Source organism: Fringilla coelebs (genome assembly GCF_963513975.1).
Source record: "Fringilla coelebs genome assembly, chromosome: 27".
NCBI classification, from domain to species: domain Eukaryota; kingdom Metazoa; phylum Chordata; class Aves; order Passeriformes; family Fringillidae; genus Fringilla; species Fringilla coelebs.
The window spans coordinates 6,335,741-6,360,792 of NC_140053.1; the positions used below are offsets into that span (position 1 = coordinate 6,335,741).

Sequence of the window (25,052 nt, forward strand, 5' to 3'; positions counted from 1 at the left end):
CATCAGGGTAAGGCAATTCTTTGGGGCTTGGGTTAATCTCAGGGTAAGGCAATTCTGCAGAGTATGGGTTAACCTCAGGGTTGTATACAGGGTCTGATGGCACTGAGGGTTCAGGGAAATCAATTTCTGAAGCTGCATAATGGCTGCCATTCACACAATTTACTTTAATGGCCACCATGATTGTCCCCCATATGACCAGGTGCTCACAAGTTTCAGCATAGCCGTCTTTGGTGGTATCAAAAGGTCTCTGCCCCACCGCTTGCCAGTCTGATGAAAGGGGTCTGTTAAAGGGAAAAGCTTTAACACTACTAGACACCCCGTGCAGCAGGGTGCTCAGTTTCACATCAGCCATATTAATAGATTGCTGATGTAGGAGCCGCCATAGCTGGTCCAAGCTCTTGCTTTGTTCCAGGGATATTCCACCTCCCATATTCTTTCCACGGGTGTGATGTTGCGTCCCGATCGCGGGGGTCGATCGGCATGGCCCCCAGGAGTGGCTGCGCCCTACCGGCAGGGAGGATCACGGTTCGGCCACTGGCTGGGATCCAGAGGACCAGAAACGGCCAATAAATGCGGACCTAACGCCAAAGGATCAGTGCAAAGGAAAAAAAGGAAGGAATCTTTGCTTGCTTCTTTGAGCTGCTGTATTTCTTTCCCACGCAGAAGCGGTGCCGGGGCGCCGCCGCGTGGAATCGGCAGCGCGGCACAGGAGTTATTCTTTCCCGCGGCAGCTGCAGCGCCGAAGCGAGGGAGGTGACGCAGCACTCACGGGCAGTGGCAGCGGCGGCCACGCGGGCGGTGGTGGCCGCAGCAGCGATCTCTCCTGCGGCAGGAGCCACGGCTGCGTGGGCGACAGCGATCTCTGCCGCAGCAGGAGCGGAGCAGCTGATGCCACGCGGGTGTTCTTCTTTCTCACGGCGGAGAGCGGTGCCAGCTGCAAAGAGCTGCGCCGCATGGGTGCCAGCAGGGCACAGGTGCTGGTGGGGCATGAAAGCTGAGCGGCTCGAAGAGGGGGCAGTGGCAGAGAGTGGGGAAACAGACAAAGAGTGTCTTTTATGGAGGGGGGAATGGAATCCTGGGAAAGGACTGTCTGGCTAGCTAGGAGGAGACTGGGGGGGACAAATGTAAACATAGCCTAGAGCAGGAAAGTCACAGACCAATGGCAGAAAGGAAAAATCGTAACTGACAGCGAATTCTCTAGATAAAGGGGTGTAACAAGTCATGACAGACAATCTACAGGGGCAGGATTTTTGAGGATAGACAGAGAAAAATCTGGAATTATTATAACTGTCATGGCAAGACAGGGGGCAAACAACCCCAGACAGAGAGAAAACACACTCCTCAAACCCCCACTGCTATAGGCAGGGAGAGACCAAGTATTTTCAAACCCCCACTGCCACATGGGTATACTCACCTATGCTAGGTTGAGGTGCATGCACTTTTGATTCTTGAGTTCTTTCCCAAACTTTCCTGGATCCTTTCCTCTGGATCCCTCTTAGACTCTTCCCAGCCGGCCCATCCCTTAACTCAGTGGGAGTTGCTACCAGAGCAATAACACACACCCTGCACCACTTTAAAGGTCCCGATTCAGGCCAGCCATTCTGTAGCAATGGGGAACAAAGTGACACGTACCTCCTTATGCATCCAAAGGAGATTGCTTTATGGTAGAAATCGCCCCTTTTTATACCTTTAATCTCCACCTGACTTAACTGAAACCAAGCCCAGGCCTAACAGAACTTAACAGAAAGAGGGCACCCATTGGCTGGCTCGGCCGCAGTGCTGCTGGCCACACATCCTGTCACCCAATCAGCTTCCTGCTCCTACACTGCCCACGCGTTCCTCCAGCCAATCACAACCTCACTCCCAGCTGTCACTCAGTGACTCTCTCCTGCTCATAACTGCCTCTCGCCCCTCAACCGCCTCCCACCCGTCCGGCCTGCTGCTGTGCCTTCCCACAGGGCCTGGTGAGCATAAGCCTTAGCAATTTCAACAGTTTAACAGTTACAACCTCGTATTCCACAAAAAACCTCGTGTGCTTGTGTGAGCCTGGGCCACCCTTACAGAACTACAGTTTTCTTCTCCTGTTAGAAGTCTCACTAGTGCATGCCCTTTAGCTGAAGAAGAAAAAGCCTTGGCTGGTATCTCTTGCCGTATTTTAGTACATGAAGCATCAAGATATGTTGTGTGTGTCCTGCTGGCTGAAGCGCAGCTCCCCTGTATTTTGTTTGCCAGACACTCATATTTGGAGCTTGACATTGTCACCTCTAGAGCCACATAGATTATGAAATAACTGCTATCTTGAACCAGAGAAGAGAGGCTGTGCTAGTTTGAAAACAAGCCAATGGGAGATCCCAGGTCAGAGCTACAGTTTAATAGGGAAGGTAGATAAAGGCAAGAAACACAGGCTTAACCTGACAGAGTCAGGATACGACCTGACACCCTGTTGGTCATGGTCCTGTTAAATGGTGACTGCAGTCCTCTTGAAGTGATAGATGTGGTTCTGTTGAAGCAGTGATCCTGTAGAAGGGTCTGGTCTTCCTTTGAAGGTCCCGTGGTGGTTATGTAGCTCTTGTCCTCTGGGAATCCAGTAGGTAAAAATTCCTATTTGGCTTCTGCTGAGCACAAGCCTGACCCACCCCAGAAGCTCTGCAGTCACTGCTATGTTTTCATGCTAAACTTATAAAGTCTGGTTCCCTGGCAAGGCTGAGGCCTCAGCCAAGGTCTAGGCAAAACACAGCTCAAATCCTCTGGCAGCAGGTGAGCAAGCTGAAGTCTCCTCAGCTTATCCAGGTGCAGAGTCAGGCTTAGCAAGAGCCCTGTGAGCATTAGACTTGACATGACTCATGTAACTACCTCAGTGACAGACCTCCTCTGTGTTAGTGGAGCCTCAAGCAGTTCCCTGGGGTCCTTTCCCTCTTTCCGTCTTGGTCCCTGAAGGAAGACCTCCTCCTGGGGTAGCTTTATCTCCCAGCAAGAAAAAATTATTGGGGTACACAATCAGCATAATTAGTGTGAATTAAAGTAATTTGAAAAATGCCTTATTAATTAATCATCCAAAGGCTTGTAAGCAGTGCAGGAAAATATGTTTTTAATTTAAACACAATTTATGTAAGTTGATGGACTCCCCTTTAAATTCAAACTCCTGAATGGGAGAAAATGAAGGCTTATTTATTTGTGCTTTCAAGGCTTTATCCTAGTTGCCTGATTTAAGTTCAACTTCAAGCAAAAACTTGCAGCCCTGTGAGCCTGGAGCCATTGAAGTGGTTTTTTGCCTTTCTTAATGCTCTTAGTTCTGCTGGAGTATTTAAGCAGTCACTCAGCAGGGCCCATGCTGGGCAGATGTGCTTTTGTTTCCTGTCCTCTTGGTGGTGTTCAGAAAGCAACAAGTTAATGCTCTCGAATTGAGCCAGGCCTCCTACAGAAAGATACTGTTTGAGCTTTCTTAACTAATCCCTACCAGCTCCTCTTCTCTCAGAAGCTGCTGCTCTCCTGCCACTCCAGGCCTTGCCTCCCACACAGCTCTGCTCAAGTACCTTGTTTCTGACTTGCAGCAGCTTCTGCCATTCCTACTTTGGGCCTGCTGAGCAGTCTGGGTTGCTCAAGCTTTCCAGCATGTTCAAAGGAAATCTCCACATTGACTTTTACCATGCTGAAAAGACAAGTTAGGTGCCATTAGTGTTTTGGGAGGTTCTTTCCCCTCTTCCTTCTTAGCAGAGTAATGTTAACTCTAAAGCCTTTCTAAGCATTTCTGCTCTGATTTTGTTCCCAGCATTCCAAGTCTTTTGGTCTGTGGCTTACAGGCAATGCCAGCGTGGCCTGATGAACCTGCCAAGCAGAAGAGATGATTTCATAGTTCTTCACATGCGCTGCCCTGGCGATCTTGGAGCCAGGCATTCTTACACTTTGGAAAATCTGGTCCTCAGTCTTGCCAGAAGATGGTGAATTTCCTTGGAGATTCATAGAATGTTTTGGCTGGAAGGGAACTTTATCATCACCTGTTGTGACCCCTCTTATAATTCTTTCATGTAGTGATAATGGCGTCCAGCCTGTGACTTAGATTTGGACTTAGAGCTAGTCCTTCAGAAAGGACTTTTGTCGCTGTAGGACACGAAAGAACACACACACACACCACTCTCAGGGTGAAGAAGAAAAGAGGTAGTTTATTTTCTGACTCCAAAATTTATAGTTTTACAAAGGTGACAGTGGATTGGAGGGTGACAGTGACACCTCTCCACAGACACTGGTTTAACCAACAGTCTATCAACTCTCTCCTCCTCCACAGAGGAATGCAAAAACAATGAGTTGTTTACAGAAAGTGTGTGAGAAAGTTCCCCACAAGAATGTCAACATCAGAAGGCTTAGAGAATCTCAAAGAACCAGGGTGACAGACTTTGATCCAGCCGTGGTGCTGAGGACTGCCTTCACTGGCTCCAGTGAAGGGCAAAGAAGCTTTTGACTCCCCAGGTACATCATTCTCAGAGCATTGTGGTTTCACAGACAGGCTATGAATTGGGAGGCAGGAGGGAACAGGGGAGGTGATGTGAACAAGAGGCTGCAGGGTATTTCTGATGCTGTCACTTCAAAATGAAGTAAATTGTAAATTCCAAATCAGAGCTTTCACCTTATCTTCCTGACAGTGCAGCAAAGTGAGAACGTTAGTCATCCATAGTGATTTGGATTGTTACAACAATGGTCATCAAAAAATTCTTTTGACCAGGGGTATGTGAGATGAGACACAATTATCTTCTCTCCCAAATAATTCTGCTCTGCCTTCTTTGGGTATGCCACTACCATTTCTAATCTGCAGTGAGTTCTAGAGCTCTGGGATAAATGAAACCTGATTATTTTCAATAGAAGTGTGAGCAGAAGGAACCTCCTTGAGCACACACCAGCAGCTTTTGGCACTGCATCATAACGAAAGCTGGAAAAGCTTCTTGCTGTCATTGGCAGTGGGATGAACTCTGGCTTGTCCCCACTGGATTCCCTACAGGAATTGCAGCCCCAAACTTAACATAACTGTTTTTTCTGAGCATTGCTGAAAGATGCACATTTTACTGCCTAGAAGTGAGGATGGGGCTGCAGGGATCAAATTATTATAGGATTTGGGGACCATCCTTCCATCTCTGTAAACACAGATGAAAGGAAACTAAGTCATGCAGTCGTTGTTCTAATAAGTCAGCAGGATCTAATTTGTCAGTCAGAGAAGTGCCACCATTTTTGTTTGTTGCCACATTGGGGAAAATAAATCCATGAGAGAGGATGCCACCATCAGGACCATTTTTGCTATTGTTACTATTTCTCTTCCTTGATGGGGGTTCCTGGCACAAATTCTTATATGTAGTGACCCTAGACACTGACTTCAGCAGAAGTTCTGATTTTAACTGTGTTTCAGGGCAAGATAGAAATTACCAGGAAAATGATGATTAGGAGAAATTTTTTTGAGGACCCTCCTGCAAAGTGAGGTGCTCTGGAGGAAAGGAGTTGTCAGCTCTGTGCTTAACCAGCAAAGCCCTGGAGTTTGTGCTTTTAGCCCTTGCTAAAGGCAGTAAGGTTCTGTGTGTGACTGCCTAGCTGAATGGGAGCTTCTGTTGCTTAAAAAGTGGGGCACGTTGCAGGAAATTACTTTTGTAGGCAGCCCTGAGTGCTAATCTGAACTAAATAGGATACAGCATGAGTCAGAAGAGCATGAGCGAGGCCTGGACACTTGGCTGGAACACAGGCAAGGAAAGGTAAGGGAATCTGAACCATGTGTGCTTCTGCTTTTCCCTCCTGCCCAGGGATTGTATGGCATGGCAGTTGTCATGCCAGTGAAGGCTTTTATTCTTGGTCTTTGACCCACAGTGGGGATGAGCAGGAAATGGCAGTGGTTGGAAAGCAAGTGATGGCAAAGCTCACTGGCAAGTCTTACATGTCAGCACCTGCCAGCAGCTCCCAGCCTGTTGGCAGTTTCCAGGAAAGAAGAAAATCCTGGTGAGGTTTGGACCCTGCTGTTCTAAACTGTGCTCTCTGGTGTTAACCCTAAAAAGCCCTCACTGCAAGTACAAACATAGCGTGGGATCAGCATCTTGATTTTGGGGTGGAGCGTGACTGCTGTATTCAGGTTATCTTTGGATAAAGATCCTTGTAGCTCTTGTAATTTCATTTTATGTGGAAGTTATGGAGTTCTGGGGGATTGCCAGATCTTTGGAATATGAAACTTACTTTCAGCTCCTGGGAAGTGGGAAGCTGCTGTTGATAGTCCCTGGTCACATGGGCCAGGCACATACCTCTGTGCTGTGTGTGGAACGCAAGGGGATCTGCTCAGGTGTAACGAAAGAGGTATCACCTTTCCCCCGGGTCACTGGATGTGGCTTTCCTCATTTGGAGATTAAACTGCCTGATCCCCCCTCAGACTCCTTCGTCCCTGGGAACAGGCTCAAGGCATGCTGCATATCCCCCTCACCTGGGGAGCAGTACCTGTGCAGGGCCACCTCACTGCACTCTGTAATTACACAGCCACATAGCTTTTTCCACATTCAGTGCCAATAGTGGATGTGAAGAGGTCAATGGAGGTTACACAGAAAATTAAATCTTGACTTTTCCACAACTGCAAGTGACTTCTTCCCTACTGAGATGAGCCTCGTTTGGAAGGTTGGAATGTATTTGCAGACATTCACAAAGAGGCTGAATATACTTAGAAAAAAGTGTGTGCAGTAACTCAAGCTTTACAATAGGATGTTGATTTAATTTTCCTCTTACACAAATCTTAGAGCAGTTTATCTAAATAAGGCTTTCCAAAGCCCTGTAAGGTAGAATGTTATTATGTGTAACAACTGAGGCATGGACTCAGACTGGCAGGGAATCAGAATCGTTTATTCAAAGAAACAAGCTGGTTTTATACACTTCTTCAAGACACAGTGTTTCCTAATACGGTAATTCTCACTAAGCGACCTATCGCCCATCGCCATGTCAGCAACACACTTTCTTAATATCCTTCTGTGGGGTGGTCACGGCTGTTCACCCGTCTGTCAGCTTCTGGCAGGCTCCTCTCTGCAGGGCTCTGCCACGAGGCACCTCCTCCCGCCAAGGTCAGGCAGAGACAAGCCTGTCTGCGCTGCCATGTGCTTCTTTGTGCTCCGATGTGCTCCTGCAGGTGCATGCCACGGCCTGCAGCTCAACTCCATCCTGTCTCTGGCCACAGTTCCCTCTTTTTTGTTTTATACAAATAAGAATCACTAAACAAAACACTCCCAACATTAGAACATTCCAACATTGGCGCACAACACAAACCAAACAAGCTCCATTCATCTTGTTCTCTCAGCTTCCCCACGAGCTGATGATAAAGCCAGAACAACCAAGGCTGGTTGGATCACTCTTGCAGGTACCCATCGTGGACTGGAATCTGTGAAAACACAAGCAGAACTTTGCCCCCAGGTTATCAATGGAAAGGGTCCTTCCCATTTTCTACTTTCAAGATTCTTAGTAAGTCTGAGTGAGCTTGTGATTCGCAAAAATGTTGTTGGAATGCAGTTAGGTCATTCTGAATGTGATTGTAAAAATTAAGAACATGTAAGGCCTTTGTGGGGAATATAGCCCATCCCCACACCCCCTCTTTTTTGTTTTAACAACTATAACATGAACATATTTCAACCCAGTAAAACAATGCATCTAAAGAAAAACAAGCACTACTGAGCAAAAATAAACCAGGTAATACCTTTAACTGCCTAAATAATTTACCATCACCCACAGTCTGCCATCGCTGGAAAGGCCTGTTGCTGTTGACCTTGCTTCAGAGAGACAAGACACAGTCTTTCAAGATGTGAAAAAATCTACCACTTTATTTTATATATCCCTTTATATAGTTTTATAAACCCTCCCATGTCTCTCCCCTATTGGTCAGTAATAAGCTGTTACTCCACAGTAATTGGTCAGTCTTGAACAAGATGTCTACCTGCAAGAAAGGGTTCTTCATGAGATACTGTTTTCATTCTTTTGCTGAGATGGTTGGGATTGTTGAAACAGGTGCAAGAAAACAGTCCTAATCTGTAGAATTCTTTTGCAAGGAGACTCGCTGTTTTTTGCCGTTACAGGTTTCTGTTTTCATGAGGAGCTGTTCGTTTTCTCACAGCTATGTCGAACCAAGTTAGAATTCAGTCTGCAAGGCCTTATACAGGCCTGCTGTTTGCCACCACTGAGACCTATTTCACAGTGAGGGCCTGGAAAACTTTTCCTGGACAAGGTTTCTAAGTTTGCCTCAAAAGGGGGTCCAGCTTTTTTAAGACCAAATCAGCAAGTCAGACTGAATTGATTACACCTCTAGTGCAGAAATACTTGGGTCTGATGGTATATTTTCTTAACCAGCCAGGGCCAGGGCTAGGCCAGGGCCCAAGTCTTGACTGGGAGGGTTTTGCCAAAATAACTACAAGCAAACCTTTATTAATGTAACCAAAAGAATGCATATAAGTAACATTAAATAATTATCTTACAACTAAATTGCTTCATAAAAACTGTATGTATTAATTCTGGATCCAGAAATATACTACCATCATCCAGTTAACCTTAAATCTAATTAACAGTCATGTCAAAATCTACAGTTTAGCGAAAATACAAAGTTAGTTTTTAACAAGAGAAAAAAAGTACTTAAAAATACAGGAGCATCCATAACAAAAAGCAATTAGAGCAATCCAGGGGGTCACAAGGTGGTGTGTTAAAAAAGCAATCTTTGAGATAGGCTCCAGGACTGTGGCAACATTCTGAGTAACAAAAACAGCACAGTTTCACAGACCAGCAGCAGGAACTTTATGCCAAACTTGCAGCCATCCCTGCAGAAGATGGCCCCTAGTCTCCCTGGGCAAACCCTGCCTTGTGCAGGGAGCAGGGACGTGGCACTTCACCTGCTGGTGCCACCAGGCTACTTGGGTCACCTTCTTACTGCCCACATGGAGAGAGCTGCACACGTCCCACCGGACCTGCTCTGTCACCGGCACAGTGTTTGCTGCCGTTCCCTGGCTGTGCCATATGCTTGTCAGCATGGCACAGCCCTGCCATGTGCCCGGCACCATGTGCTTGGCACCTTGCACTCACCACTGCCGCTACAGCGCTGTGCCCCTGCGGCTCCCCACTCCCTCCTGCTGCTGCTGCTACACTCTTGCAGAGGACAAACAGAGAGGGGACATGGTACCACAAATGGCCCACCTTGCTCCAGCTGTTCACCGCAACACGGCTCCACCTGATGGCACAGGGCAGAGCAAGCACTTCTAGGATACTATCAGGGTCCCCTCCAGAATCAAGTGGGTCCGGGAACCAGAAGCCATCTTCTGGTTCTCCTCCATCAGCCCCAACAGACTTACCGTCATTTGCTGGCAGTGCAGAAGGGGTCAGCACAGCTACTGCAGTGGCACAAGCATCCTTCATTGTCCAGTCTGCGGGTGCTGCATGCACCATGAGTGCCTTGCACACAGTCCACAACAGATGCAAAAGCTTTGTCAGCGCTGCATTGACTTGCAAAACTCGGTCCCACAACGTATGCCCAAAAGTCTCCCACGTCTGAGGGTCAAAAATATTGGTGTCATCTAAAGTTGAATCATAGTCTTTTACCCAGAAGAAGAGTCTGTCCAAATTTGTAGATTCAACTTTCCTGTCGTGCTTTTTTAAAATCTCTCCTAACGTCTCTGCAACGTTCTGTTCATCGCCCATCATTCTCAGCTGCTACCCTCAGTCTTGCAGAAAAGTTGATTGGCACCATGAGCTTCATTTCAGCTCCCAAGCTTCGTTTCGGCTCCCAGGCTGCTTTTCAGCCGCCTGTAAAGTTCAACTGAGTGTTACTACCAGTGCAACCACTAGTTGCCTATCAAGTCCCAATTTGGGATGCCATTTTTAACAACTGAGGTACGGACTCAGACTGGCAGGGAATCAGAATCGTTTATTCAAAGAAACAAGCTGGTTTTATACACTTCTTCAAGACACAGTATTTCCTAATACGGTAATTCTCACTAAGCGACCTATCGCCCATCACCATGTCAGCAACACGCTTTCTTAATATCCTTCTGTGGGGTGGTCACGGCTGTTCACCCGTCTGTCAGCTTCTGGCAGGCTCCTCTCTGCAGGGCTCTGCCACGAGGCACCTCCTCCCGCCAAGGTCAGGCAGAGACAAGCCTGTCTGCGCTGCCATGTGCTTCTTTGTGCTCCGATGTGCTCCTGCAGGTGCATGCCACAGCCTGCAGCTCAACTCCATCCTGTCTCTGACCACAGTTTTGTCCATTTTATGCAGGAAAAAGAAAAGCAGGGGGCAATCCCCATTGAGAATAAAGTCCTCTTGTATTCTGGGAATCCAAGAGTGAGCAAGGACAGGGAAGGACTTGCTGGCACATTCAGGAGGATCACATTGTTCCAAATGCTTGCAGAACCAGCGGACGTTTCCAGTAGTGTGTTCTTTGGCAATGCAGAGATCTTTCTTTCCTACCTGCAAGGCTTTTTTCCCGTCAGCTGGGCCATGGCGGCTGCGCAGTTCCAGGTGGCTGCACAATTCCAGGTGCTTGCACACAGCTGCCTTCCTCCTCCAGCAGCAGGACACACGTTGCCTTGGATCAGGGCTCTGGGGCTGCGCATGGCTTGCTCCTTCTGTGAAGGCTGAGTGACCTGGATGGTTTCCTACTGGGTTTGGGTATCAAAGCCTCCCTAATGGGATACCTGAAGGTATAGAGAGAGGGAGGGGCAGGAACAACCTCAGAGATAAACTCCATTGTGTAGGAGGGTGGAGACTCTGAATGGCCTCAGGAGGGAGTTAGGCAATGGCATGTTATCTTTGAGGCGCTCAAATCTCAAATACCAGTTGTCTCCCCAAGGAAAATGAGGAAAGGCACTTTCAATGTTCCTAGTGTTGGCAGAAGCCTACCCTTAGTAGACAAGAATCCACACAAGGGCAACATGTTTTGAATGGACATGTTTTGAATGCCCCAAGCCTAGAAAAATCTTCACTGGCAGTTCATGCCTCATTAGGTCTAACAATATCTGCTGTGCAGACAAGGGTAGGCCTCTTCAGGATGTGATGCATGATGGTGACATCATCCCATGGTGCTAAAATCTTAAAAAGCCTGTTGAGTGTTGTACTCTTGTGGGGTTTGATTGGTTTTTTTTTCCCCAGTGCTATAAAATGTCTGGATTTGAGATCACTTATGCCAACTTTTACGTTTTAAAGATTCAGGCTATTTGTTGTTTTTCTCCAGTCCCCAGCTGCCTGTGTCCTAGTATCACCGAGGACTCTCAGCTCTTCTGTTGTGTACCTTATATCAGTAGATTTCAGACCTTATGGCAGTACAGAAATGCTTGGGAAAATGCAGTTAGAGTATTCCACAAGCCTGGAAAGCAGAGACAATGAAAAGTCACCAAAAACACATTAAAAAGATCTGAATTTTTACTTCTGACATTTTATCTTTTTAAAATTGAAGGCAGAAGGAACTTGTTATATGCTCTGTTAAAATCTCTATAAAATCTTACCCAGCTTTGGTCTAAACTAACCTGTGGGTTAGCAGAGAAGCTGTGGTGGGAAGGCAGGGCTTGCTGCTGTTTTGCTGAGTGTGCTGTGCTTGTGGAGGGGAGCTACAAGCTCCAGTGACAAAGAAAATGGCTGTGGCAGCTGAGTGGTTCTTCAAAACATGATACAAGTGCTGTGGACTAGGCATATTACTGACATCCAGGGAGGCTTAGACAAGAAGAGGAGAGCTACGATAGCAATGTAATCAGAGGCATTAACACTGGTTGATGGCAGACCTGGAGAGCAGGATGTGGACAGGAGAGATCTGGCAGAGCTGATGCTGGCAGAGAGCTGGCTTGTCTCCATGGATGAGATAATATTTGGTCAGCCATGGGCATGCTCTGTTGCTCATAACGAGCTCCTCTGAAAGGTTCAAAGCTTAGGGACTCTAAAAGTTAATGAGAAAAAGGGAAAACAGAATAGTTTCATATGTCACTCAGGTGTGGGCTGGAAGGAGGAGTTTTCCTGCATGAGAATTCTTGGAGGTCCAAATAGTCTCTTCTCTTGCTGGGCTGGAATGTGAAACACTCAGAAATTGCTCCCTAACTGTAATATGATGGGAAAAATCAAGTTGAGGTCAATAGAATCTTGATTTCTAACCTTACATGGTTTTAGTTTTGAGGGTTTATAAGCTTTTAGAAGTAGTATCTTAGAAGTTGACATTAGAATTTTTAATTGAATCAGAAAATTTCCTGTACAAAATGATGACCTATTTACATATTCCAGCCACTTTGAAGAGCAAACCTTTCCCTGTAAGAACAAAAATAAGCTGACCTTTTCTGACCAGAAGCACCTTCTGATAAGTAGGCTTTTCTTATTGAAAAAAAAAAAAAAAAACCCAAAAAAAACAACCAAAAGAAACCAACCAAACAAACAAAAAAAAACCCTAAAAAAACCCAAACAAACAAACAAAAAAAACCCCACAAAACAAAAAATCCACCAACATAAAACAAACTCCACCAATTCTCTGCTGAGTCCAACCCTGGGGGATCAGCTCCCAGGAGAGAACATGTCATAAAAAATAGTCCAAGTGTGGTGTATCAACACTGATAATTATATTTTTACCTGAGAGACCTTTGCTGTTCCAGGGAGCCCAGTCTCACGTGTGCTGGCACAGCACAGTTGGAAGTGTTGTACCAGGCTGGGCTGTGCAGTGCATCTCTGTTCAGAGCTGTGTCCTGATGGAGTGTAGGAGTAAAAAGTTCTGAGATCACTGGGAAATTTATCCAGTAACTTCCTTCCTACTGTTATCTGACAAACTTTTCTAAAAATCCCTTGTACTTACCTGTACTCTGCTGACGGCAAGTGGGATCCGTAAAGGCTGCTCTGAAATTCCTGCTTACAGCCAGAAATACAGTTACAACTTGTTGATTCCTTCCCTCTCTGTGCCACAAAGGGACCAGCTGCCATGTCTGCTTGGAAAGGAAATTGCAGCTGGAAGTGTTGCTCTGAGCTGCTCTTCAGAGCAGCTGAAGGTGGAGAGGACCATAGTTCAGTGTGCAGCAGAGGAGTGTCAGGAAGGACACGAGTACAGCGAGGATGAGCTTCTGGGCATCCAGTAGCAGAGCTGAGCTAGCAGAGCACTTGGACGGCAACACACAAGGGCTGCCTTTACAGAATGTGCTGAAGGGGATGTGCCCCAGTCCTGAATTTGGGAGTGAGAAGAGAAACCCCAATTATTTCAGAGGAATGCAGGGCAGGAGAGGGGGAGTCAGAGGAGGAGGACAGTGCAACCTCAGTTTATCTGTTCCTTATCAGATGTCACCACCTTCTGTTCTAGCCTGACCCGACAGAGCCCAGGGCTGTTGCCATGGGTCCTCTGACAGGCCTGGAACTCAGTGGTGCATCAAGGGATGTCTAGGAAAACATTCCTGGCTGCAGTGGATTCTCCAGGAGGCTCTCCCTGGGAATTTGGTCCTGCTGGAGGGAAGGAAAAGAGGGGCATTGGTCTGTGATTTCAGTGAAAATGACAGTGAGCAAATGACCATCAGGAAATGACAGAGGTTGTGGCTGCTCCATCCCTGAAAGTGTAAAAGGCCAGGTTGGATGGGACTCAGAGCAACCTGGTCTGGTGGAAGATGTCCCTGCCTGTGGTAGAGGGTGGGACAGGACCTTTGGGGACCTTTCCAACATAAACCATTCCGTGATTCTGTGACAGCAAAAGTTTCTTCTGGTGGCCAACATGGAAGTACTGATGGCCTTGTGATACCTGGCAATGCAGTCCCTAGCAATGTACAGAGAAGGAGGAGGAATTGCCCCATCAAGCGCTGTCAAAAAAGCACAGGAAAAATTAGACCAAAATGATTCCCTATAACCCCTAAAACACAAAGATGGGGGACAGTACCATAGATTGGTTGCCACTGGTGTCCACTTCTGGCACTCTGAGGGGGTGAACTGCTCCCTTTGGAGTTGTAGGTATTTCTTAGGGCATTGGAGTCCAGAAGAGCTGGGGGATTCAGTAAGTCAGTCCCTTTATTAGGTGTAAAAGCTCCCACAACTCCTCCTCTCTCCACCCAAAATCAAACTGAAATGCACTAATGAAATTTAAACCTCCTTGAACAATGTTCACTGCAAGTGGTCCTAATTAACGTTCCCTAAATGGCTGTAATTAGCTACCAGCTGATGGAATATTTACTCCAGGATTTTTTCTTTAAAAACACAACCCAACACAGACACAAACAAATATTTATTTAATTATTTATTTTACAAATTTCTGCTGCTGATTGTGCTGAAAATGTGACTTACAGAGCAGGAGCTGAAACTGGAGTGGCTCTTGTACTGAAAAAAAAAACAGATTAAAGCACAGGAAAAGCAGCTTGCACAAGCAGGCAGCACTCCCAGAGCCATTTGCTGCACCAACTTAACAAAGTACGATAAATTAGCAATTTTAAAATAACACAATTTCCCCCGTCGCCTTGCAGGAACAATTTTTCCGTGATGCTCTGCTGCCTCCTCGCCACATCTCTTTTGCAAACTAGTCGGCTCCAGTTTGGTCATAAATCGCTCAATGTCACGTAGTGAAGGGGAGGGGACAGAGCTCCCTCTGCGTTCCCAGCCCTGGCAAATCCTTTATCGAGCTCCAGGAACCTCTGCTCCCATTGCTAATCCGCGCCTGCCTCCCCTTGGACAGGCCTGGCCACTTCCTTTCCCAACAATCCTCTCCGCTTGTTTGCTTTTAGGAAAGCTGATTCAGCCTTGGAGCAAGTGGGTGCAACACCCGCAGCGCTTTGGGTCCTGCCCCTGCTGCCTGCAATGAGCCGAATGAACTGCAGTGGAATTGCTCCATTCCAGCTGGAACAAGCCCTTTCTTTATTAATTTTGGGGCCTGTTTTCCCAACTGTGGTGGCAGTTTCGCCTTGGAAAGGCGAGAGTGTGTCTTGGGGGCTGCTGAGGCACCTGGGTTGTTTCTCACAGATGATATACCTATTGGATCAGCCCCGAACCAGGGGCCCGGCCCATTCCAGGTGGTGTTCCCAGGGGGCAAGGATGGAGTTGGGGGTGCTAAGGTGCCCTTGCACCCTTTACTCCAGGGGATGAGGGTGGTTTGGGGAGTGAGATTGCTCGTGGGTGTGTAAGATGGAGACTGGAGAGGAACTGGAGGGTGGGATGTCATACCTGCACCCTCTCTCTGGGCCATCCTGGGACAGGGGGTAGGTCAACCTCTGCTCCCCTGGTGGTGGCATGTCCCTAGGCCTGCCCTGCCCCGCCCCCAGGCCCTAGCTGGATCTGACCCCCTCCTTGTGCCTGTCATGTCCCAGCACCCTCTGCCCCCTGACCCTTGCAGCCCTGCCACCTGTGATCACCCCCTGCCCCCCCCCCGCTGACCCTCAGCCCTGACCTCACCCCAAGGCTGGATCCAACCCCCGCGTTGTGCCTGCCCCCTCATCCCTCCATGACCCCATAGTCCACCTTGACATTCTGTCACCTCTCAGCCCTGTCTGACCACCCTCCATACGTCCTGCGCCCCCCAGACCTGCCCTGACCCCCAGGCCCTTCTGACCCTGCCTTGTGCCTACCACCCCAGTCCCCCTGACCCCACGGGACTCTGAACCTCTGCTTCCTCCCTACACGTGTATTACTCCCCAATGCCCCCCAGGCCTGTCCCCATCCCAAAGCTAGATCTGAACTACCCTTGAGCCTGCTGCCCCTTCAGCCCTCCCTTATCCCGTAACTCCATGGTCCATCCTGACCCCTTGCTGCTCCCCCAGACCTCTGTGACACCTGCCGTGCGTGACACCTGCCATGCCCCCTGCCCCCTCAGACCTGCCCTGACCCGCAGGTCCAAATGACGGCCAAGCCCCACCCCGGATCCCGTAAAACTCTGATCCCCTGCTACCCCCCTGCCCTCCCCGACCTGCCCTGACCCCCAAGCCCCACTGACCCCCCCACCCCCCACCTGCCGCCCCCGCCCCTCCCTCCGCCCCCTCAGGCCCCACCTAGTTAAAGCCACGCCCCCTCTGACCCCCTCCCCCCTCCCGCCGCGCAAGTCTCGCGAGACGCGGCGCGGTTTCCCCAGCGCGTGTGCCCCCATCGGCCGGGCCGGGCCCAGCGCCGCGGGGCGGGAGGGACGAGGGGCCGCACCTGCCCCGGCCCCACCGCGCCCGCCGGCCCCGTGCACCCCCCGCCCCGCCCGCCCGCCCCACCTGGCCGCCGGGTCTTCCCGCGAGGCCTTTGTCCTGCCGCCGCCGGCCCGCGCACGCTCCGGCCCGGCCAGGCCCCTCACGCGAGGCCGAGGATCCGCGGCCTACCCCCAGCCCGGAGCCTTCCTTCTCCACCCCCCCGCCACCCTTCCCCTCCGCCCTTCTCAGCCCCGGTGCCCGCGGTGGAAGCCGCGGAGCCGCCCCCGGCCTCCTCTTCTCGCCCGTGCCGCCGCCGCCGCCGCAGCAGCAGGTTCCCTCCCTCCCTCCTCCTCCTGCTGCTGCTGCTGCTGCTGCTCCTGCCCCCGGCGGCGGCGGGATCCGCGCGGTGCCGGGAGCCCTGGGCCGGGCGGCGGCGGCAGGAGCGGCAGCGCCAGGTGAGACCCCCAGGGGCGACGGGGGCAGCGTGGGGACACCTCTCGCCTCGTCCCCGCCCGGCCCGAGAGTGGGTGGGGGCTGCCACGGGGAAGGCGGTGGCTGGGGCTGGTACCGCGGGCCGGCCCGGGTCACGGTGAGAGGGCCGCGGCCTGAGACCCAGGGCGGAGGCAGCGCGGCCTGGGGCCCTCGCCGGGCACGGAGCAGCGCAGGCCCCGCGGCCCGGCCCGGCCCGGCCTGGCGGGCGGGGGTGAGAGCTGGGGGCAGCGCGGGGGCGGCGGAGGGGCCTGGCCTGCGAAGCCTCGGGATGAGGGTTGAGGCGGTGCTGGAGGGGAGGAGGAAGAGGCCGAGGCGGTGCAGCAGCTGGCAGCGGGGCAAGGCTGCTCGCTTGGCGGCTGGTGCCTCTTCGTCCCGAGTGGGTAGGAGAGGGGTGCTGGAAATCCCCTCCCAGGAGGACAGGAGGGAATGCCATCCCTGCCTGGAGGGGTGCAACGGGTCCCGGAGCAGCCCCCGGCGGGGGGAACTTGTGTCAGCCCCTTCCCCCGAGCAGTGTCCCGCTGTGGGGATGCAGTTCCCTGCGGATGGTCGCCCGATGATGGACGAGAGCCCTGGGAGAGCTTGAACATCTTGGCTTGTCTGTCATTTTCCTCGCTGCTCAGATTTCCTGTTTTCAAAACTGGGCTGAGAGCTTTGTTGGGCTTTTAGAGCCTGTGGCAGAAATATGGTTGTTTAATAACCACTTTTAGGATCCCATTAGTTTTTGAAGCCTGGGAATGATTTGGGAGAGCAGTTGAGAATGCCCCCGGATGGATTCACTTTGCCCCTGTGACTTGGAGCCGCAGCGTTTGGAGGAAGCAGCAGGGACAAAATGGACAGTTCATAAAAGGAACAATTGTGCACAGCCTGTTCTAGAGGGCACTTGGTGCCCTTCAAGAACTTTCCTCATCGCATATGCTCTTTACACAGCAAATCTTTATCTTTTGTTTCTAGCCTTTTTATTTTTTTCTACCTTAGTCCAGAAAATGAAACTGGAACAGACATTTCTGGAAATGAACTTGATTGGTGCAGTTGGGAAGATGTGATTCACAGTTATAAGGAACAGTGAATTTTGTCCCATTTTTTCTCAGTTCAGGATTTGAATTATGTATTTCCTGATTTTTAACCTGTTTACACAGTTATGCTGGGTAAGTTTTTAACCCTTCAAATAAGGCCATCCATAGTGTTGGGTTGCCAAGAGGTACTCCAGGTACATCCAGGGTGTAAAAGCTGCTGTTATTTTAGAAGTATCTGATGCTTTACCTTGTAAATTAAAAGGTTTAATCGTGCATTATTTTCTTCTTATAATCCCATTCTGTGCTTGGAAGAAGCAAAACTGTTATCAGTGAAATCTGGAGTTCATGGAGCTTGAGTATTTCCAGGATTGGCCAAAAATAAATTATGGGGTAAAAAATGTTGCTTTTTTTTTCTTCTAGTCATGCAGCACGGATGAAAAGCTCTGAAGCTTTTAGTCATAGCACTCTGGTCCCATGTTTTCGTTTTAATACAGCATCCAGTGGGAAAATGTGACATAATTTGTTTCTTGGATTTAGAGATCTTGAAATGGCTGGTACAACAGAGGAGAGGAAACTCCATCAGGGTTAGGGTTTAAATACTATAATGTGGTGGCAAAGTCATGATGTCACTACGTGGTAGTTGTGCATTTCTCTTGCAAGAAAATGCTCTCTACGCGGTTGTGCTGCAGAACGAGCACTTTTAAGTCTTGTCAGTGGCATGGAATACTAAATATCTCTCTCCTTTCCTTGCATTTCATAATCTGAGTGTTATTCTTCCATAGCAGCAGAAATGATGGAAGAATTGCATAGCCTGGACCCACGCAGGCAGGAGCTCCTGGAGGCCAGGTTCACCGGGGTTGGGGTTGCCAAGGTGAGTGTGAGAACTTGTGGTGACAGGTATGACTGCTTAGCCATCCTGCCTTGGGCTTTGATTGAGTTTTTTGATTTCTACATGGATAATTTTTCTTGCAAACAAATTCTGTTTCACTTGTTGTGTTTTGAACTCTAACATGTGAAGTATTTTAGAGAGGAATGAAAATGGGATCTCTGCGCAGATGTTTTGCTGTACAGAACATTTTGGGCTCTAATTCTTAGGGATTGTTCCATCTTAAGGCAGCTTGTATGCCGAAAAACTCCATGACAACTTTGTGGAAGTGGGAATCTCATCTGGCCCTTCCTTTCTCCAAGAATACCTTTGAGAGCTGAATTTGGCTGCTGATGGGATACAGTTTCAAGTGTTGTGTGTTGGATACAACACATAACCAGACTGAAACATTGAGTCTTATTCTTTGGGGTGCAGGAGCTAAAATTTTCTACCCCGTCAGATGGAACACACAAAAAAAGTGTTTGCATGGCAGCTCTCCTGTATCTGATCCACAACCTGCCAATAAAATCCCATCTTTATCCTCATGTACAGCTTCCACTTGGTCAGGCACTATCTAAAGCAAGGCACCTGAGTAACAACCTTGTGTCATTGTTTGGTGTCCTGGCATTACGTTCTCAAGGTGCTGATAGTGTTCATGTCAGACTTTCTGAGCAATGAAATGGTGACAGAACTCATTTGAAACTAGGTCAGGGAAAATGAGTTCATTTTTGAGCGAGATACTGAATTTTGAGCATGAAGGTAAAGCAACACATCGTTAGATATTTTCCAAAGCCACTTAAAATTATTTTGAGATAAAACCTTGTAGATGCTGCGTTCCTCAGAAAAACACAAAGCGATTCAAAAGTTGAAAAGAGTTTTGTTTGAATTCTCACTTTTCTCTCTGCTCTGCCTCTCAGACAAAGTTGAGTCTGGGAAGAGAGCAAAAGGAAGCCAAATGCTCAGCTGTAAGAAAGATTAACACTAGAAGTTGAGAGGTAACAATTTCAGTTGCTGAAGTTGCTGAGTGTGGGGATTTTTTATCTTTTCCCCTACTCTTAAGACTTTTAACATATTAAGTTCTTTTTATTGCATGAAAGTTGATGGCATTTACTGTACTGTGATCTTATTTCATACAATGTTACAACTTTTCATGTACTTTATCACCTGTTTCTTGCCTCTTTTCCCTCATTTTGTCACTTTAGAATCTTTAGCTGTACCAGTGCAGATAAACCCAAACAGCTTACTAGATCAGCTAAAAGCATAGACACTGGTATAGCTTTAAAGCAGTGCCAATGTACTTAGCTTTCACAAAGAATGTTAGGAACTCTTCCTTTTAAAGGAGTAACCCTTGAGAGATGCAGGAAAGCAAATCTTAATTTTGTTTCCAGTATGTTTGGAGCAGAAAGTACATGCCCTTTTCTGTAGGGGTGAATATTGAAAACTCGTTTTTAAAGCAATCCAGGGAAAAAAGCCTCATTTGTTGGAGGCCTCACTTTTAGCAAAGCTGTTCCATTACTGAGTTTTATTTTTACCTGTTGTTACACGCTTTTACATTGTATTAGCCAGTAAACTGTTAAAGTGCATTACACTTACTGCAAACAGTATATTTATTTACTTGCATTCTTGCTAATTTGCAATAGATCAGCCAACCATTGATATGAATTAGCATGACTCTACTATGTTGCAGCAAATCTTGGTTGCAATATTAATTTCAGCTAATACATTCCCTCCCAGGTTGGTGCTTCAAATTCCCTCCCTACCCCCCCAAGCCTCCGTCCGTCATGCTCCGCACTGGCATTGGTAGGTCACTGTCTTAAAGGGAATATATTGGGAAAGCTGTGATACAATTTTGTGTGATTCAGCTAAGATTTTTAGCTGAATCCAATGAAATGCTTAACGAAAGAACCATGGAGTAAGTGAGTGCCATCTAGTGGGACAGGGCCTGGCCCATCCTCCTGGGTTGGAAGGTATCTGGTGCTGCTTATTGCATAAAAGGAAGAAGTGTCATCTCAGATGTGATTGGATGAAGGCAGCAGGCAGTTGTACTGAGCTTCCTGCCTTCCTCCCCCTGGGTGTATCTTGCTGTGTATGGATTCTTTCTTTACTGTTTAGCAGCACAGAGTATATTTTGGACCTTTATAAAATGAAAGCATTTGTTTATACCTTAATACAACTTCAGCTTCAAGCCCACAGTTCCTCTGTGTTGTTAAAGAGCAGCTGTAAGTGTTTGGAGGTATGAATGAGAGCAAGCTGGTCTGGAACAAGTTTTCAGGCTGGAAACTAGAAAAAAAGCTTCTAGCCATCAGAGTCATGGGATTCTGGAAGAGCTTTCCAGTAACAACAGTAGAGGACAGAATTCCTAAACTGTTTTGGAAAGAACTGTGTGCTTGTCACCTCCTGTGGTAGCTGAAGGCACATCCCAATGACCAACATCATTTGCAGCTCCAAAAGCCTCAAAATTCTGTTGCAAGTCTGTGATGAAGTTTCTTACTTAGTAGCTGAAGAATATATCTCACTAGAAGCTTGGAGTTAATTCATTGAATCAAATTTATGAGCAAGGAGTGTTTCTAGGCAACTGTTATACTCCTGTGCTTCACCCATGTCACTAGATAGCTTCATAAAGCTGGTGATGCTTTAGATGTCTATTCTTGCCGTACGGTGAAGTGCCACTCTTCCCTAAATTTCCAGAGCAAATCGCTGAATTAACACATGACATGGACATTGACTGTTCTTGCTTATTTAGCTCCTGTTTATATTTACATACCGGGAAAAACCTAAGTGTATATTCCCATAAGGCATTATGCTGACTAGACATCTTCCTTAGGTCAGGAGACCCAGGAGGCAAAATGTGAGTTGTTTCTCTAGATAATATTGTTTAATTTAGTCTGTTCTCATTTTCTGTCTCCCTTCCTCCTATTTGGGTGCTGCCTTTAAGATATCAGGTGGGTTAACTTGAAGGAATTTGTGTCATTTCCACAGACTTTTCCTGGGTAAGAATTTGAATCAGTAATTGTGATGGGTGAAACTGTATTTGTACACAGCCTGTCTCAGGCTTAACCAGGGTGGATCCTCACAGCAGCACATGTATCTTCTACAAGTTTGGTTTTCAAAAGATCTCTGAACTAAGCTCTGTGGACCACTTCTAAACTAAAATGGCTGAAGTACTTCTAGGGAGCATAGCTGGGCTGTAGGAATCTTGTAGATCCATCTGACTGTGCCAGAATTTAAAAAGTCTTGGTCATGGTAGCTAGTGCTCTCTTTCCTCCTGCTTTGAGGTAATGCCAGGATATATGCTCCCAAAAAAATTTTCATAAAGAACAGTATTTGCTTGTATTACTTTGGTTTTTACTTATTCTCTGTAAGTTTTGAAGTCATGATCACTTAAGCAACTCCAGTTCTGTGATGTACTCAGCAATAGTTTTAGCAGCAAGGTTACCATGTGGAGAATTCGTGTTTGGGGATAATCATATCTTCCTTGGAGGGAAGTGGTGCTGCACAGTGGTGGTACCCAACAGGTGTCACAGGCCATGAGAAGAACCAGTTAATAAGAGTTGTAAAACTTAGAATTGAATTTTGCAGCTCCCGCAGAATGTGCCAGGACTTATGCCAGATACTTGAAAATTGTTTGGATGCTTCTGTGTGCAACATTACTTGAAATGTGTTGTCTGGCTGCTAGAGCCCAGAAATAGTTGTCAGATCTCAGTCCTATTTCTGCTCCTGAGCTGAGGGTTAGGATGTCTCATGTGACCCTTCTGTCCAGTGTGCCATCAGTAAAGTAAAAATACGATATTTCCAATCATAGAGAACTCTCGAAGCATAATGGAAGCCAAGCAAATCCTGCTGCAAATCTGCTTGCCCATCTGATAGAGTGGGTGTTACCTGTGAGCATCCTAGAGTAGATTAACTTCTCGTTAGGCAAAAAGACCTCAGTGATTCGGGGATTTCATTATCAGCAGTAATACTGAGCTTTTCTAAAAGTCCAGTTAAGAAGTGGGTTGTAATTCTCATACTTATGTGATGCTTGAAGTAAGAAAAGAATATGTTAATTAAACCTGACATGGTAGCACTACGCCAGAGTAACTGTAGAACCATTTGACCATTTCACTTTGGTGTAAACCTGTGTGGAGTCAGCACTAACCTTTAGTGGAACAAAGGATTGACTCTTTGCGTTTGAAATCCATTGATCTGCTACAGAATTCTGAGGAATTTGGGTTATCCTGGCTTGAGGTAATGAAGCATGTCTATCTCCATGTCTCCTTCATTTAGACAGCAAGAGAATTCTATAGTGCATGTTGTTGTAAGCCTGTATTAGAGACTCTGGCTAGGCAGCTGGAATTCCTAGAGCTCCCTTTCAGTATAAGGAATTGAAGAGCCACAAAATGGAGACTGCCCAGCTTGAGTTGTGGAGTGATGGATCATTTCTGGGAACTTGGGGAGGCTGTGGAAATGTACAAGTCATGGGAGGCAGCAATCGTATAAGGGGGGCTGAGTCAGCTTGGTGTTGTTCTAGATGATCTGGTGGGAGCTATTAGCAGGATAAGTTGTTTCTTTAGAAGTCTCAGCCATTGAAGCCTCACTGTGGGCTTTCCAGCGGCTCTGGCAAAGGGAGAAATGACTAACCAACTCCTGTGAGTGGCCAGATTTTAGATTCTTGCCTCTTGAGTAGGAGTCTTCAAAGTGCCTGCTGCTGTTGCATCCACTTCTCAACACGGAGGCTTTATTGTGCATAGGTAGGTCACAGACTTCGAAGCAGCAGTTGATAGGTGAATCACCAGGGAAAAAAGCATGCCAGCTTATCTTGGAGAGAAATTCCTTGTGGAGGAGGAAGTGTGTGCTGTTCTTGTGCTTGTCATTTGGGTAAACACTATAGGAACTATTAGCTTGTTTCAGATGACCCAGGTATTTTGAATTTTTGCTGAGCCCCATCCCCAATTGCTCTGACAGGGCAGAGTGGATGAGTGGGCATGAGTGAGAGCAGAGAAGTGCAGTATTATCCCAGAGTGGTCTGTGCTAGAAAAATCAGATAACTTCTGGAATAAAATCAATAAGCCTTACCTGTATAAACTATTGCCTGTATATTATGCACTAATATGCACCCTGCTACTTCCCTGGCAATATACTCATGTTAATGTCCTTTGCTTACTTCAGGTTTTTTTTCCAAAATTCATGTTCATTCCTTTAATTCCTTTTGTGTCATGTCCACTTAAAAATGGTATGCTCAATTAAGTACTGAACATTTATCCCAAGTCAGTTGCTGAGTTAAACAGTCAGGAATGATAAAATAGAAATTTGAAGCATTTTTTATAGACACACTAACTGACTGTTAGCTGAAGGGACATACTTGGGGATATGGTTTCTCACATCCATGCCTAAACTTGTTGCTATAAGCAGCTGATGCCTAATTTCACACATAACCCCATGTTATCTGGATAATCAGGAAAACTTGCTTTTCCTTTCTCTTGATGTACTACACGAGAAGAGGTGCAACTGAGCGCGAGGTCATGTTCCTGAAACATCCTAGGTATTGCATCTTTGTTGCTTTGAGTACAGCACATTCTAGTGAACAATTTGGGTTTCCATCGCCAGAATATCTCAAAACAAGACTTTTTGCCAACTTTGCCAAGTTCAGTTCTTGTCTGTAAAGGTCTTATCCTTTAGAGTAAGAAAAGTGTCAATGGAAAGTCCTGTTAGATGTAAGCAGGGGAAAGGGAAAGTGAGGCATTTGCTCCATTGCATGGGTTAGAACATGTCTACAAAGAATTAATTATGCATTTGTTTATAAATCAATATATGTGACAGTGAAATTGCTGGATACCTGTAGGCAATGGCAAGCTGTTCTGTTCCAGTTCCATAATGAAGAAGTTGGTTCATTTTCACCCTTTCTACTACTGCACTGAGTTGAATTTTACCACATCATCAGTGTAGGTTATAGAGGAAGATTTAAAAGAAACAAAGAAAAAAAAAAGGAGGTTTTTTTTTTCTGGTCAAGAATCTGATCAGCTCCTCTTTTATTGATGTGAGACATGGTTTTGATTCCAGCTGGTAGAGCTTAAAATTTCCCATGCAGTGTAGTCAGTGCATGTACTTGTAGTGCTGGAAGTAAGAAAAACATTGTGGATTTTGTATTAGGCATTTTTCCAGCTGCTTGCATCCCAGAACTTTACATTCAGGTGCAAACTGAGTGGATTTCTTGTACTGGACAAGATAAACTTGTATTTTTGCAAAAAGTGTTAGTATAATTTCTAGCAATAAGCAGCCCCATCAGTTTATTTTCCAGACGATCCCAGAATACAGGGGCCTTGCAGAGGAATTGTCCTGTGTATGCCACTGTCATTCCCCTTCAATCATAATGTTCATGGAAAGTTCAAATGTGGTGTTTTTGAAACAGCTGCTCCTGACATTTGCTATCCATCTGCAAAATGGAGGCAACGAGATTTAAGCAAATGTGGAAACAATTTTCACTTTCATCTTTATCGTGTCTGAACCCCAGTGTGAGCCCAGCAAACACTCATTTGGAGAGATGCTTCTGTATCTCACAAAGTTCTCACCTGGCACAGAAGGTTGAGTGGTGCCTCAGATGTGCTGTTGGGGTTGGAGTTCCTGAGAAAACA

General features: G+C 47.1%; 1 protein-coding gene across 8 annotated transcripts in view; it reads left to right on the forward strand.

Annotated features, from left to right (window-relative positions):
* Positions 1-16,047: 16,047 nt before the first annotated feature.
* TLK2 (tousled like kinase 2) overlaps positions 16,048-25,052 on the forward strand; it is a 41,999-nt gene continuing 32,994 nt past the window's right edge. For 3 of the 8 annotated variants that reach the window (XM_084222123.1, XM_084222129.1, XM_084222130.1), the window contains exons 1-3: positions 16,048-16,526; positions 18,359-18,447; positions 20,176-20,241. In XM_084222123.1, the coding sequence (XP_084078249.1) occupies positions 18,367-18,447; positions 20,176-20,241 (147 nt within the window). In that variant the 5' untranslated portion in view covers positions 16,048-16,526; positions 18,359-18,366. Of the gene's footprint in view, positions 16,527-16,644; positions 16,775-18,358; positions 18,448-20,175; positions 20,242-25,052 lie in introns of those variants that run through there. The other 5 variants (XM_084222125.1, XM_084222124.1, XM_084222126.1 and 2 more) reach the window with 5 other exon arrangements.